We start from the raw sequence: 15,331 nt of genomic DNA, 5'->3' as shown, positions 1-15,331 counted from the left end.
ACGGAAAACTTTTTCTGTATGTACTATGTACTAATGTTGTGGCTATGCATCAATTGCTGTGTAATAGTGATGAACTGATCTCATCACCGCCAATACAAGTTATGTTATATTTGCATCCATTTTTATTTTAAAATGAGAATACCGTTCCATCACAAAGCGCCTTAGAACTTGTTCGTGCCAAAAAAAAATTCAGTAGAAATCTATGTTTAGAACAAATCATTCAGTTTTACCTCAACTATGTTTATGTTCTATAATCTTGTATCTCCAAGATGCAATATCATCTTTACCCACATCAATTAAAAGAAAAACAAAAAAAGTCACCACTTTACGTCTATAGCAAGCATCAAGCTTCATAAAGGCCAAACTTAACCGGAGACCCTATCGCATTGATCCATTCCCCTTGTAAGAATGGTCCTACCGTATATTTCATCGCCTCTTCCTTTTTTATAACCCTAAAACCAGGCCACTTAACCCTAGAAGCGGTTGCTCCGCTTGGACCGTCGTTATTGTATTCCGCGTAAAATAATGTATCGACAGCATAATCCGTGTCTTGCGATCTTAACCAACCAACAGGATCGATCACATCCTCGATTGTTGATTCCATCACGACGGTTCGAGAATGTTTTTTCCACGGTCGGCCAAGGTAGCTCTTGAACTGTGCCTTTGCGGGTTTCAGATCTTCGTTTGGAGCTATTGTACAATTGTGAATCACAAAGCCTGTCGTCTGAAACTTATCCACTCTTCCTTGAGCCGTCACAGTGTTCTTCTGACCCGGTGAACCTTTTCGGATAAAGATGTCACAGTTCTGGAATATGGCGGCCGCATCACCGAAGATGAAATCAACAGTTCCGACAATGACACAACTTCTGTAATATTGGCGGTGAGTATATGCGTGTAATGTGTCTTGGTAGCCTTCAAATCGACAGTTTAGGAAAACCGAACGGTCGGATTGGACACGTATTGCGACCGCTTGGTGTCCCTCAGGCCCAGCCGTGTTCCGAAACCCCAGGGATTGTGCCATGAATCCTTCTCCTTGTGCCACTATAAAGTAAACCAAGCACAAATAAGGTTATTGCTCCTCTCAGTTGTCTCTTTGAAATATTTTAAGCAAAATTAGGGTTATACCAAATGTTGCTGTGAGGAACGTTCGAATTTTCTTTGCGTGGCTTTTGTTTCCCGTCACGATCGTTTTCTGTGATCCATCACCGATCATTGTAACATTAGCTTTCTTCTTGTCAACAATCACAGATTCATCATAAACTCCATGTTTGACATAGATGATGTACCTACAAAAACATATGAAGCATAAAGCCTAGGCCTAGCTGGAAGCTTTGTTTATAAAATATGAAGCATTAATATGAGACTGGTTAGTACCTTCCTTGGTACTTAGCAGGCATGGCTTTAAGTGCATCGTTAATGGTTGTGAAATTGCCACTGCCATCTTTAGCAACTGTAGCATTAGGTTTCAAAGCTTTCACATCAACAGCTTTTAACATTCGTCTCTCCTTCTTGCTTAACCAAGACGTAGTATGATCTGTTTTTACAGCTGAAGATCTTGATTCAAGAAGATGTCGCGTTTTAACCTTTGGAACCGAGGTAAGGTATCCGTCTAAAGATTTTATCATCGCGAGTGAATTGCTTGTCAAAACTTGAGAAGAATTGAAATTCTTACGTATCTCGGTTTTGAGTTTCCCTTCTTCAAATCCATCGACACATGACTCTTGATAAGACATGACTGCGCTTAGCCAACTGTCCAAATAGGGAGCTACTTTCGCAAAGTTATTAACCTCAGTGTCGTTGATTCTTTTCGCAGAGGTGCCAAGTTCTTCCTTAGCTTCATCCACAAGCAACTTGCACTGCGCTATAGCGTCTTTGTCGTCTTTGTTCTCTGTTTTCAGGCTCAAAACCTTTTTGAATACTCTGTCTAGATCTTCATTGACAGCTACAATCGCAGATTCTAAAAGTCTCCTAGGATCAGATAAAGGAGGATCTTTCTTTGTCCCATTTTTAAGAGTTTTCTCGCAAACTGGTTTGTAAAGAGTTGAATGGCAAAGTGTTTGGATAATCTTATCGACCTGGCCAGGTTTCACAGTTTGTGCAGCGGATGATGGAGGTTTCTGGCTCGGGCTCTCGCTTTTCTTGGGGGTATCCTTAGTTTTGTTGTTTGTAGTTTTCGCTTGTTCATGAGTTTTGTTTCCATATGTAACATAAGCAAAAGCACCTCCAATAATGGCAGCAACAACAACAAGCGCAGATACGACTCCCAAGATGATTCTCTTCCTGAATTTACGTTTTCTCTCTGCATTTACGCGTTCTTGAATCTTGTCGAAGTCTTGAAAGGCCATTTTTGCTTTAAACGTTTTCCTCTGTCTTTTTACTTTGAGAGAAGAAAATATGAATTTTCCTCTGCCTTAGAAGCAAGCTAGGGCAGGGAGGGTAAATTGGAAGATTGATCTTTCTATTTTTTTTTTCCTGTGTTTATTATATTTTCCTCTGTTTTGATTGATGTATATTGTTTCTCTCATGAGCCAATACCATGCTTTCTAATATTAGCTTTCCTATATGAAACAAGAAAATGTATGACTACTTAAAAGTGAGAAGTCAAAAAGAAGTCCCCCAATACATCATAAAGTAGAGAAACCTCTCCAAAAGACGGACTTCAAGTTCTAAATCTAATCGTCTGCTGGTGGTTTGATGCCCTACATCTGATGCGTTTGGATGGAGTATAAATAGAGTTCAAGTAGTAATTTGGAACTCAATCTGATCTTACAATGCTACTAATATGAATTCTAAAATGTTAAAGACCTTCAAGTTCTTGAAGATCCCATCTTTAAAAAAAATGCATGCGTTATAAAAAATGAAAATAATATTATAGGCAGTTGACGCACTTACTTACTGAGCAAAATGTTAGTAAACAAAAGTAACTGAACAACACTAAAAGATTGAAGCAGTGTATGTACAATTGCATCTTGCTTTTATTAATTCTGATGCAAAAGGCGATGGAAGAGGCATATGCCACACCTAAGGCCAAGGGTAGTACATAAACACAAATTACCCAAGGACCATTCCAACCAAAAAATAAAAAACTATATTGGCTAACTGAATATTGATTCTGTATGTATCTTGCAGAAAATGCTTCAGGACTTGTTACCAACTGTTGCTTGAGGATTGTCTCGCTCTTCTTCCTCCTTCACCTCTGCTGAAGAACTGTTGCTTGGCACTACCGTTGCAGGCGACCATTGGTCAGGGACCATCAGAAAATAAGCCGTCATTGCTTTCCTGAATCTTTTCTTGTATTGCTGCGGCGATATCACTGTGGGAGATGAGTTCTTTGGTCCTCCAAGGAGCCCTGAAGTCTTGACCCAAGTCTCCAGATGTTTGTCCCAGGTATATTGCCTCATGAAATCGATAATTCCTAGAACCAGTTCGTTTCGTTCCTCATCTACCCCGACTAGTAAGGAGTAGTCCATTACGTGAATCGACTTGAGCCAAAAGAACAAACCAAGACATGTCTTGCATCAGTATTACTATGTAAAGCCCACAAACAAGTTCAGTATTTCGAAAGGGATTAAAGAACGATTAGCAACCAGAAACTTACAGCAAGAAAGGATGTATCGTTCCAGACGGCTCTTTCAAGAAGCCGCTTTGCCTTGCTCCCAACAAATATTGGAGATGTCGGCATCGCTTCAACAAGATTCTGGTCCAGCAAAACTGTATTGCTACCACTTGTATCAGGATTGTAACGAGCACGTGTGGAGCCTTTTAGGTCATAAAGCCTAGTGAAGTTCCGCTTGAACAGAAGATTCTCCATCACCAAGACGTCCATTTTGAACTCTTTTCCTCCTTTAAGGTGTTTGGATGAAACCTTGAAAGAATTAGCAAAGAACTATGAGTCTCACTAAATATCAACAAAAGTGAAGAACAAGAAAAACTACGGTTTGAGTCGAACAAAAGCATTCTCAATTATATCATGTAGTTCAGAGAGATTGTTAGTCAACTATTTTGTACCTGATAGATGCCCAAGATCTTTGCAAGGCTTGTAGGGCTTTTAGTACTGATGGACTCGGTCAGGTATTTGAAGTACGCAGGCCCAAACTTGATGAAGGACTCAAGCTCTGTCTTTGTAACTTGCTTGATGATGAAACGGTCATCCAAACTTTTTGCAAAGAAAACGTTGCTCTTTCCACCCTGGGCTCCCCATTTTCTACAACGACCAAGAGATCTAATGAAATCTGTTTCTGAAGGACAACAAATCTTCCTCAGGGCTTCGAACTCCTTAGCATAATAACATGTCACAGAGTACTTCACTTTCCCAGGAGGACCTTCATCTGTAAACGAAACTCTAGCATGCAGATCTTTCAAATAAAGTGAAGACTGTAAAAGCTGCGAGACTTGTTCATCAGCAGAGCTAAGACTTCTACTCATGTCGACTGACAAATCGCTCAAAGAGTTCAATGAGAGAAGATTAACAGAATCAAAAAGTGAAAAGGAACCTCCACTATCCAAGCGATCTCTTGACTTATCTGATCCAGACATCTGGGCTTTATATTCTGATGATGTAAGGGCATAAGCTATGATACTAGTAGGCTCGTCATCATACACTGGCAGTACCAAGTCATTAACTCCCAGAGGAAGTAGCAGCCTAGCACCACTTCGCCATTCAAGCTCTCTATATGAAGAAACATAGACAGGCCGGTCTTCAGCCATAATATGCTTGCGAGAATTAAGCGAATAATTTTTGTTGAGTGAATAGTAGAAACTAGGAGAAGGCATTTGAACTTGTGTTGTATGTTCATCACTGCTAGGGACGCCTTTAATGTTCAGCCCACTTTCTGAACCCAATAGCCTTAAATCAGGAATCTGAGTTTCATTTGCTGAAGCAGCTCTGCTAGGCGGACGGGCAATACAATTATCTGAAATAGTTTGTTCACCTATCCATGCTGCATCAAGAGTATCATATAAATCTGTTGCTTGAGACTGGCTCTCAGAGAGTACTGTTTTAACATCCTGCGCAGGCTCCGCAAAATTATCTTTGCCACCTTCACTAGGCTCGAACTCCATCCTACAATCTTGGGGCACGTCTGAGCCTACATCTTCAGGAATAGCAGCAATTTTGCCACTCGAATCAACATGGGTTGGTATCGACCTAATTTTTTCATCACCAAGCTTCTCTAAAGAAACGTTGCGACCCATAACTTTTGGGGCAGAATTTCTCGGAGCTTCAGAATAGTTATATCTTACCATACTGGCAGCCCCTGCTAGGCATTCATCCCAAGCATATGAATCGAAAAGTATCAGTCTTCGAAGTTTGTTTATCAGAAGGATATCAATAGTAGGTTGTCCATCCTTAAACACACTTAACATTTGCTGTAATGATTCCTGAAACCCACAACAGCCTCAATTAGTATTGCATATAGAGGAAACAGAAAAATCATCCTACACTGTAGAAAGGACTACAGGTGCAGAGACTAAGTAAAATACGCGTGCCTACAAAGGCCAGCAGATCATGAAACAGACTTCTACAATTGACAGGAACTTTTTGATCCCTTTTTGAGCACAACCAAGTACTGCACTAGGAGTGTAATGAAGAAATAGTCTATTCACAGTGTCAGTAACAGTAGTTGACACATGAAAAGTGGATATGCGTTTCTGTATTCGGGTGTTGATAATTAACTATCAATATGTATATACCAAAAATGTCCACATTTAAACATGTAGGTGTGTGTGCGGGTGGTTGGTGAGTGCGAGTGTGACAGTGAGTGATGACATGCACCAAGCACATGCAACTCTGTTTTTTCTCAAGTCTAACGGTGTGTAAGTTGCATGACAGGCTACCTTATATTCCTTTTTACGTTGCTCAAGAAGTCCTGCAAGTTCTTCAAGAGAAAGCTTTATCTTGTTGGGAGTGCTGCCCTTGGAACCTGCATCCATTGTTTTCGCTGAAATCTGACCAAGAGCCTCCTGAACCTCATTAAAAAGGACTTCTGCCTTTTGAATCACCTAAAGTATACAAACATGACAAATAAGTAATATAAAGCTCCTGCTTTTGTTTATCATGTACAAATGTTTGACTAAATAGACGGGAAACTTGTGACCTCTTTAGATTCCTTTTGGAGCCATTCCTGGTTCTGATAGTTGAACTCAAGTTTTGATGGTGGCAGAAAAACTGCATAAATGTTGATTGACGCATAGCGGAAGCAAGCCACCATTCTCCCAAAACTGTAGTGAGGAAAATATATACGACACTCAGTACTGACATGTTCAAGCTTGTTTAATACAAGGCCACCACCCTCAAACATAGACTGATACTTATGGATTCAGGATGTGAATGATCAACACAACCACTTACGCGGAGCCTATCTAGACTATATATCTGATGTAAAGTGTATTAGTGTTACGCTTGACTGCATTACGCAATGCACTTGAGAATCAGATATATTGGAAGTAAAAAAAAAAAGTAACATGCAACAAGCGAAACAGTCTGCAGAGGAAGTGTTTATTAGGAAGCATTTCTACATACCCATAGAACCGGAGACAGTCTCTGTGAAGGGAATGACCACAGTTGGCCACACGACTAGCCGCTGCATGGTTAGAAAAGCTCAGCTCCAAAAATTTGCCAAAAGACAATCCCCACGCCGCATCTGACATCACAATTCTGCGTGTGGCCGGAGGAAAGCCACTGATCCGAGGACATTTCAGACATCGATGCCACATCCAAATCTTCCCTTCACGTTGCCCAGGTAGCAATTCAGGTAATTTCTTAACAGATATTGTCAGACTACCTTGCCTATGAGTATAACAATGAATGTGTGCTTCCACTGGCATCGTACATGATGGGCAGCACTGATCCTGAACAAGAGATTATGACAAGCGTCAGCTATTAATAACCAGAAATTTATACCAACATGATAGGTTTTATTAACCTCTGGTCGTACACATTTATTATTCTGGATTCTTTGAACCATATTAATGTCATTTTCTGCTTTTCCCTCCAGTTTCACTCTCTTAAACTTACCCTCCTACTATTTCATGGATTGCTTTTATGATTTTATGAATCTGGAACCTATTTAAATTGCTTCCAAAATTATCCACGTAAAAATAAAAAGGTAACAAGTGTCCATAGGACTTTAGTTGGATTAGCTGGTCCACCTGGTTCAATTTGCTCACCATTGGCTAAAAGAAACATGGTGTGTTAAAAACTAAGAGATAAACAATACACTTAAAATGACAGGTACCTGATCAAAGAGATTATCCCTTAAGAACCGTCCTAAAGGCTTGTCAAAGCTCCCGTAGTATTTGATACGAAGTAGATGAGCCCGTTCACACACAGATCCTTTCCACACACATCTTGTTGATAAGGAAACCAATATACTTTGATGGTCAGATGCTGAAGGAAGAAAGTCTCCTTTTGAAGAGTCCATCTGTTCCTGTCTACCACAATTCTGATCTCCTGTTACTGTGGATTGATCCGTGTAAGCACCATCGGTTACTTGTTCTGTGGCACAGGGTAAAACAGACCACTCATCTTTTTGAACAGAAGGTTCTTCCTTGTGAAACGATAGCTGCCTGGGTTCTGGAGTAGGAACTAACCCATCTTCCTTAGAGGTAATAATTTCTGGAGGCTTACAGTAAACAGTATCCAAGTTGTGAAGCAGATTTTCAGATGGGTCAATCCTGTCGTTTCCATCCAATCTCCCTTGTAAATCAGTCTTACTAGAAGTGAAATTACCAGTAAGGTCGACACTGGCTTTATGTGGCCCATCCCTTAATTCAGTAGTTGGAGACTTTTCAGCACTTGACACAGAAAAACCAGGTATTGTGGATATTGATCTGTTAATTGTTGATGGCTTATCAGGTAAAGCCACTGTAATTGGGGTCTGCAGAGGAAGTTCTGGCAGGGAAGCACCTTCATCTGCCAGGAAAGATGTCTCAAGAGCCAAATGATATGCTGCAAAAACTCCATACTGAATCACATGTTTCACCTTCTTTAGCTCATCTTCATGAGCCCCCTTGAGCAATATCTGAAAAAACCAGATCAAGCAGCCATACTTTAACTTTTTTTTATAAAAATCAGATATATGCATAGTCATTATAACAGGTTAACGATCCCATGTCTTAAAACACCAAAAACATGTTGGGGAACTTACCGTACAACCCAAAGGCTTAGGGCAGCCATCAAAAAACATTAAAGTCTTGGCCATTTTCTTTGCAACTTGAGAAGGACTAACATGTTTCTCAACAAACTTTTCCACATGGAACAGGTCACAATAACCCAGCTTTGGTGATGTGAGCTGGTCAATCGAAGGGACAATCTGCGCACCAGTACAGCGTGATATGCGTTCTAGAAGGGACCTTTTAATATTCAACACAAGAGATATGTCCTTTGCAAGAAGATAATCCTGAGCAAACCGTGAGACAGATTTCTCCACCAATAGAATGTCGGGATTGTGAGAATCAATTTTGGCAACAGCCATCTTCAAATGGTCCATTTCCTGAAACACCAGAGATAGCCTTTAATAATGCAGAAATTTCTAACCACCTACATCTCTAAAGCGACAGAATTATGCTTTTCCTTTTCTTTCAGTCAAAGGATTCAAGTCCATAGTTACAGTGAAAAATATAGAAGAAGAAAAATTCAGACCTGTTGCAACAAAGTGTCAAAACTAGACAGCTGGTTAGAAATGCGCTGATACTCCAGAGCTCCTCCAAGGATTAGCAGACGCGGCTTCTCGATCTTTGAAGTCATTCGCCGATGAGCCACATTTTTCTTACAAACAACTCCTTTCACGACCATACTAAAAAAATACCATCCCAGTTTAATTAGTACTGCAGAGTTTAGGAGTCAGTTGACAGAGAATAGATCCTCACAAAAATATTCACAGCACAAACATGAAGCTAAAATATAAAGCACAATAACGGACAATAACGGACAATAACGAACAATAACGGACAATAACATGAAGCTAATATAAAGCACAATACTTTCAACTAGAATTTACGTAGTGAAACTATCAATAACGGACAATAACGAAATAGAAGTGTTTAAATATTCTTCCTACATATAGAAATTGTGAGCACTTAGATAATGATAATTGATGAATGCAAATCCAGGAACAGTCTCTCGTAAATCCAACATAAATGTCATTAAAGTTAATCCTAAAGGAGAATGGATGAAATTGTCAACCATTATGTAATTGCGCAGAATATTAATCATACAGTTCAAAAGCACGAGTAGTACTTGAAAAATCCATATATGTCACTGTATCTAGAACAAACATCAAGCACAGAAAACATCCCATATGAAGGGTCCAAAAAAGTCACCTCTCACTGCGACAGCCACAAGGGATGCATTTGACCTTCACATATCCTCCTGGATCCATTCCTCCACCTTTACTTGTATCTGGCTTGAGAAGCGTTGCCGCCTCCCAAGACAATGATGTAATTATATCAAGCCAACCCTCTTTATCGCCTTCATTGACCATAGGTAGATTATCAACCTCCAAAAGTTGCGCTACCAAAGCCCTAAAGTGCCCTTCCACAACATTTTTCATAGCACCACTGGACTTGTCCCTAGAGTGGAACTCCTTATCGTTAAAGCTATTCGATGGGCGAAGGTACCCCCAATCACCTCTATCACCTTCATCACCGTCATCATCAGATAGCACAGCTTCTCTTTCATCTTCTTCGTTCTCTGGCTCTGGCGGTAACCATAAGAGCCCATCGCTCTCAAAATCCACTACTTCGGGCTCAAAGGACTCTTCACAAGGAGGGCTTCCCTCCTTCACATCGTTCCATTCATTCCCTTGTAGTCTAGTTTTATCTATCGTCTCCGTATCCAGTGAGTCAAGATCTTGATCAGGGGGAAAGCAACCTATGTTTGGATCTATATTTACACCAACGTCATGAGATTCATGTGACCCATAGATATGTTCTACTTCATCAAGACTGATGGCACCATAGTAGTCATTTCCTTGAGAGTAAGATTGTGCAAAATCAGATTGATAATCGTCATCCTCATCAGCTTCACCATCACTCCTGCCACTACTAATCCTCGCAAAAATGAGCAACTGAACAGATAAATTCAAACTGAGACAAAATAGTGAAAAGAAAAGAAAAAAAAAGTTACCTGTTTACAAAGAATTCAACTTGATTTTCAGAAGAATCTAACACATGCCCATAAGCATCTGAGCTCCTACGGAATGATGAATTCTGCTGCTCAGAATCCATGTTTGCCGAGACACGACGGCTAGACGGGGGATTCATCTTAGGTTTAGGGGACGGTCCAACAGTTGAATCAAGGGTGCAGTTGCTACTATTAGAGGTGCAGTTGGAGGCAGTACTTGCCACACTTCTAGCAGAAGGGGACGAACTAAAATGAAGGCTAATAATAGTAGCACCAGTATCAGGGGGAACAATCCCTTGTTCCCACTGTTTGTAGCAGTAATTACAAACCCTAATCTTTTCTGGTTCCTCATGAGTATCCTTAGTTTCATCAGATGGAGATGGGATAGAATTAGCAGCGCATTTGGCACAAAACACACGACCGCAAAGCCGGCAATGGTGCCTTCGATTAAAAACAGTGAACTGAGCATCACACTCGTAACACACAGGACAGCTATGGTCAGGCATCCAAAAATCCCTCGACATATTTGAGGACTCACTCTTTCTAGGGATCCAAGATTTGACTATGTCAACAAATCTAGGCGCTGCTTTGTTGTTATCAGGTGAATCCATTTACTGAATCTCCTCCAGAAGCAACAAGGAGAGTCATCGTGATGATAATAAACCCATTTGCTTAGTCGCATTAAGTCTACTACTAATCCTTGATCCCCTGAAGATGAAATTAGTTATAACCACTCAAATCAACAAACGTTACCTGAACGAACATGAAAGAGAGAGCTTTATTTACCTGGATGGAATAAAGATATCTCCGAGGACCAAGTCAAATGGGTCACTCTCAAACTTCAAAATCCAGAATTTATGCCCGATGATATGATTCAAAGATCATTAGATCTCTCATTTCCAATTTCTACAAACTCGAATCCTTCTCTGTCTTGATCCCACGAAACCGATAAAACCCCCACCCGAAACCAGCAACTCTCGCTGTCACGAAACTCCGAATGCTAAACTACGCGAGGAGAAGAAAAGAACTAATTTAAGAACCAACCCCAAAATGGTAACAGAAAGCACAAGATATCTTATGGATAAGAATATGAAATCAATTTCAAGGAACCAAATTAACCATAATCCCATTGAATAGTGCCAAGCTGAGATAATGGGAACGGGCAAAAACTCAGATTTTTTTTGTTTCCTCCTCGAAATTCTCGGATACCCGACAGAGATTCAAAGAGGAGAAGAAAACAAACACAAAAAAAAAAAAAAAAAAAAAAAAAAAAAAAAAAATCTTAAGAATTGAACAGATACAAATTAGGATAAAAGAAGGTTTGAATGGATTATTACATAAACAAAGATTGGATTTGCAGTTTCTTTTTTGTGCTCCTCCTTTGCCTTTTTTTTTCTTTTCTTCTCTTGTTGTTTCTTTCTCCCGTTTTTATGTTCACGACTTGTTTGTCTGATCTTTGTTTGTTTTGTTGTTTGTTGCCTTGTTTCTATTTCACTTTTTATTCACGTATATTATGAATATATCCCATATCATTATATCTTACACGTATCTATCTATAATTAAAATACACACTTTTATTACATAATATAATTGTATATCACATGTATAGATCTTCATTATTCTTCATTATGTCGACTAAATATAATTACAACAAAATTTTATATAGATTCATGATTGGCAAAGAAAAATAAACTTATTACTTATTAGCTTCCTTCATTGTTGTCGACCATATTAAAAAATATATATATATATATATATATTTATATATAGGTTCAATATTAATATAGTTCAGTTATTACAATTCAAAAAAGTCTGTATACGGCTGGCTTACATACTGATTATCTTACGTAAAAGAATCAAAAGTTTATTGTCTTAATTAGGCAAATCACATCTTAGATACGAGATGATCTAACTAATTATATAGTTTTAATTTTTTAAATCAGTCAAAATTTTAAGAAAGAAAAAAAAAAAAGGGTGGAGGCAGTCAAAATGTGTGCATGGGAAAGGAGGAAAAGAAGCACGTGACGATGATTTGGTGTCAAACACGTGAGCTTCCAAAATGGATGGCTGTCAATCTTCGGATGTGATCTGTGTAAGAGAGAGGACGACAATCCAACTAAACGAGTATATAGATGATGATACTTGTAACTCAAACGACCCTTTATATATATGCATTTGCCGTGCCCATTCCTATAAACCAAGAGACCCTTTTTGTTTTCCCGGTTGTCTAAAGATTGATTCAAGAACAGTTTTGAGTTCTACTTGATTTTAAAGAAAATCTCAAAAGAGGAAGGCCAGTGCCCAAATTCACATCAGTGTCTTAATGTGTTTACAAGACAAGAACATCGGAGACAGAAGGAAAACTTGCAGGTGTCCTCATAATATTGGTTCAACCAAGGATTGGGAAGATGCGGGCGATGTGTTCCAAGGGAACATTCTCACCAGTATTTTTCTTAAGCTCCGGATGGTTAAATTCATTCTGCGGTAAGACAATACTTCCATCCTCTTTCTCAACAATCCATCCACTGTTAGTCACTTGCTGCTCAATGAACTTTTCTAGAGATGCACCATCCATGTTAACAGCCTGTGCAAAATGTTTCACAACTAGTGAGCAAAGGCATGTATCGACAATAAAAGTTTAACAAAATAGATTACTAAAACTAATAAACTATGATGTGGAAGAAAGTAATACTGTATACAAAAAGCGAGAGAATTCACATCCAAAACTCTACCATTGATTAAAGCTAATCATGCTATTAATTAGTCTGGCTGTCTGTCAATAATCATAAACCAAACATCATACCTCAGCAAGCACAGATCTTGGAACCTTTTGGTAGCTTAAGCTAAGAAGGTGACTTGCATATGCTTGGATAGCTTGCTCAAAACCTGCATTTATTCTCTTGCATATTAGACATCCACATACAATCATAAAATGAATAGATAGTAGTAGTACCATAAAGCAGTAATCAATAATTTTTACGTGGCTGGCATTTCTAGACGATTTCTATCCTTCAATAACTAATCCCAATCTTCAAACTTTCTTAATACTAGGCGATTTATTTATTATCCAGAATTTTGTTTACCTGGAACAGCCTCGAAAATGTGACGGTTCTTGGCAGCTTCATCCCAGAACTGTTGGAACCTCCCAGTCTGCAAAATCAAAACAAGTGTTTTAAATACCCATTCTACACCTTTCTTGCTCCCAAGTCCAAACTTATACTGATGTTAGCGTACCTCAAGGTAGTGTGATAGAACAATTAGTGCCTTGAATTGCTCCTCCATTTGCTGAAAACACAATTCAAACAGGTGCGTATATCAATTCTCAGAACAAAGACTGAGCTCACTAATTTCGAGTAGCACAATTTATTGAGTACTGGTGATTGAACTATTCCTATCTAGTTGTCAATCATCAATAACTGAAAAAACATTTGAGAAATCTTCTATCCCTGAATTGGGCGATGATTCAACTCATAAACCCTATGAAAGGGAACCATTAGGAAGTAAAAGGGAAAGAAACGTACCACTCTCTCAGGAATCAAGAAGAGGCAAAGGCTGAAGTCTGGAGTTGGCATAGCCATAAGAGCCTTCACAAAAGAGAAAAAAAAATCAGGGAGAGTAATGCATAAGCCAAGAAACAATGGTAGTAATCAGAAAGTGGTCAGCCAGATATACCTTGACCAAGATTTGAGCCACGATATGAGTATTCATGCGCTCAGGCTCAAACTGCATATAAGAAGAAATAATACCAGTAAACGATCGGAGACACTAACTTTGGACAGGTATGGTTATGATGATGATCATACGAACAACTACAGTACCTGATAAAGACGAAGCAAGCATAGATTTGCTTCCAGACTATACGTTTGCGATGTAACCTAAAACAAAATCATAACGAAACAATCAATGGAAGAAGATTTCAACAACAGAAAGCTGAACACATTCCAATGTACTCCTAAATCAGAATCCAGCGATGCTCATAATCGATTGATAAAAGGAACCTGCTCGTTAACGTGGTTTTCGAGATCGGGTAAGATTTCAGGGTTGAAAGGATTGACGGCGACGAGCTGCTCAACAGTGTATGAGCTCTGTTCCTGCGGGGACTCGATCTCTTTTCCCATCTCTCCTCTCCTTCTCTTTCTCCGTTTCTGTCTCTTGGTTGGATTTTTTTACTGGATGTTCAGCAAAGGAGATAATTCGCGGCTGAGATAGACGGATCTAGGGTTTATGAGTAAAACGACGAAGCTTTGTCGTCTGGGCTTAGTGTTGCAATTGACAAAATTGTAGGGTTTAATTTTAAATAATATAAATGCCTAAGGATGTTCGGTAAATAATATTTTCTGCCTTAGCCAATGTCAAAGTTATTTATCGAACAATCCTTAGGCATTTATATTGTTTAAAATTGAACCCTACAACTTTGTCAATGCCAACACTAAGCCAGGCCACTATCCATGTTAAAAGCTATCTTGAGATATGCTAACAAGTAACATCACTAAAAGTTGGGAATCACTTGGTGCTCAATGACTCAATGAATCCAGAACTTTGTTACCTGGACAGCTTTGAGAATGTGATGATTCTTGGCAGCTTCATTTCAGAACCTCCCAATGTGCAAAGGTAAAACAAGTGATTTAAATATTCAATATACAATTTTTCGGCTCCCAAATTGTACAGATGTTTGCATACCTCAAGGTACTGTGATAGAAGAATTAGTGCCTTGAACTACTCATCATGACTCTTCAGTAAAAACTGAGCTGATTTAAATAATTTAGAGTAGCACGATAATTAGAGTACTAGTGACTATAATACTCAATCTTGTCCATATTTCAAACATCAACGACTTAAGAAACATTTGAAAATCCTTATCACTGTATTGGCGATGAGTCAATTTATAAACATATGACAATATCACTCTTTCGTTGAATTAAGTCTGGAGTTGGCATAACCATCAGACCCTCGAAAGAAGGCAAAAGTGAGAAGGTACTAAAAACATATTAAGGAATGGTAAAAGTGGATATCCTTAGAGAGTATAAAATCAAAATCTTTCTATTCAGATTTCAATATATACAAGTAATCTTTATATACAAAATCAATCTCTATTTGTCAATACAGTTCACAAAGAATGAATCCTTTAGTAATAAAAAAATAGTTTCTTTCTTTATGTAACAATCAATGGGTTTCCTTGTTGTGTTTAGTCTCAACGAATACGATTCA

At 38.8% G+C, this 15,331-nt stretch overlaps 3 protein-coding genes across 11 annotated transcripts; all 3 read right to left on the bottom strand.

Annotated features, from left to right (window-relative positions):
• Positions 1 to 205: 205 nt before the first annotated feature.
• On the bottom strand, positions 206 to 2,483 carry LOC104716836 (putative pectinesterase/pectinesterase inhibitor 45). Its single transcript, XM_010434293.2, has 3 exons — positions 1,375 to 2,483; positions 1,126 to 1,286; positions 206 to 1,041 (listed from the first exon to the last, which is right to left on the bottom strand). Exons 1-3 carry the CDS (start codon positions 2,343 to 2,345, stop codon positions 344 to 346), a joined length of 1,830 nt encoding a protein of 609 aa, XP_010432595.2. The 5' UTR covers positions 2,346 to 2,483; the 3' UTR covers positions 206 to 343.
• A 389-nt stretch (positions 2,484 to 2,872) lies between these two features.
• On the bottom strand, positions 2,873 to 11,646 carry LOC104716835 (1-phosphatidylinositol-3-phosphate 5-kinase FAB1A). Of its 9 annotated transcripts, none has more exons than XM_087468441.1 (13): positions 11,461 to 11,646; positions 10,910 to 11,128; positions 10,127 to 10,831; positions 9,322 to 10,044; positions 8,642 to 8,795; positions 8,148 to 8,492; positions 7,236 to 8,021; positions 6,521 to 6,849; positions 6,096 to 6,219; positions 5,836 to 6,000; positions 4,009 to 5,379; positions 3,599 to 3,865; positions 2,873 to 3,482 (listed from the first exon to the last, which is right to left on the bottom strand). In XM_087468441.1, the coding sequence occupies exons 3-13, from the start codon at positions 10,732 to 10,734 to the stop codon at positions 3,138 to 3,140; spliced, it is 5,217 nt and encodes a 1,738-aa protein (XP_087324567.1). In that variant the 5' UTR covers positions 10,735 to 10,831; positions 10,910 to 11,128; positions 11,461 to 11,646; the 3' UTR covers positions 2,873 to 3,137. The 9 variants fall into 9 exon arrangements, with proteins under 9 accessions (XP_087324567.1, XP_087324570.1, XP_087324572.1 ...); XM_087468444.1 differs by having other exon boundaries at positions 9,322 to 10,041; positions 11,461 to 11,616; XM_087468446.1 differs by having other exon boundaries at positions 9,322 to 10,041; positions 10,910 to 11,123; positions 11,461 to 11,616.
• Positions 11,647 to 12,357: 711 nt separating this feature from the next.
• LOC104716834 (eukaryotic translation initiation factor 3 subunit K) lies at positions 12,358 to 14,397 on the bottom strand. The gene is made up of 8 exons (XM_087468440.1): positions 14,122 to 14,397; positions 13,942 to 13,998; positions 13,796 to 13,846; positions 13,645 to 13,707; positions 13,358 to 13,408; positions 13,207 to 13,273; positions 12,927 to 13,009; positions 12,358 to 12,707 (listed from the first exon to the last, which is right to left on the bottom strand). Exons 1-8 carry the CDS (start codon positions 14,239 to 14,241, stop codon positions 12,513 to 12,515), a joined length of 687 nt encoding a protein of 228 aa, XP_087324566.1. The 5' UTR covers positions 14,242 to 14,397; the 3' UTR covers positions 12,358 to 12,512.
• Positions 14,398 to 15,331: the final 934 nt, after the last annotated feature.

Source organism: Camelina sativa, chromosome 10 (assembly GCF_030686135.1).
Source record: "Camelina sativa cultivar CO46 ecotype springtype chromosome 10, ASM3068613v1".
NCBI lineage: Eukaryota > Viridiplantae > Streptophyta > Magnoliopsida > Brassicales > Brassicaceae > Camelina > Camelina sativa.
The sequence above is the reverse complement of the archived record's forward strand: the minus strand, read 5'-3'. Positions and strand labels throughout refer to the sequence as shown.

Excerpts from the sequence above, each read along its gene's own strand:
- LOC104716834 (XM_087468440.1), bottom strand. The coding sequence starts at position 14,241 with ATGGGAAAAGAGATCGAGTCCCCGCAGGAACAGAGCTCATACACTGTT. Across the intron at positions 13,409-13,644 it reads TCTTGATTCCTGAGAGAGTG|CAAATGGAGGAGCAATTCAA; the intron begins GTACGTTTCTTT and ends TTGTGTTTTCAG. Across the intron at positions 13,010-13,206 it reads CATTTTCGAGGCTGTTCCAG|GTTTTGAGCAAGCTATCCAA; the intron begins GTAAACAAAATT and ends GAATAAATGCAG.
- LOC104716835 (XM_087468441.1), bottom strand. The coding sequence starts at position 10,734 with ATGGATTCACCTGATAACAACAAAGCAGCGCCTAGATTTGTTGACATA. Across the intron at positions 10,045-10,126 it reads GTTGAATTCTTTGTAAACAG|TAGTGGCAGGAGTGATGGTG; the intron begins GTAACTTTTTTT and ends TGCGAGGATTAG. Across the intron at positions 6,850-7,235 it reads GGGATAATCTCTTTGATCAG|GATCAGTGCTGCCCATCATG; the intron begins GTACCTGTCATT and ends TCTCTTGTTCAG.
- LOC104716836 (XM_010434293.2), bottom strand. The coding sequence starts at position 2,345 with ATGGCCTTTCAAGACTTCGACAAGATTCAAGAACGCGTAAATGCAGAG. Across the intron at positions 1,287-1,374 it reads CCTGCTAAGTACCAAGGAAG|GTACATCATCTATGTCAAAC; the intron begins GTACTAACCAGT and ends ATGTTTTTGTAG. Across the intron at positions 1,042-1,125 it reads GTTCCTCACAGCAACATTTG|TGGCACAAGGAGAAGGATTC; the intron begins GTATAACCCTAA and ends TTTACTTTATAG.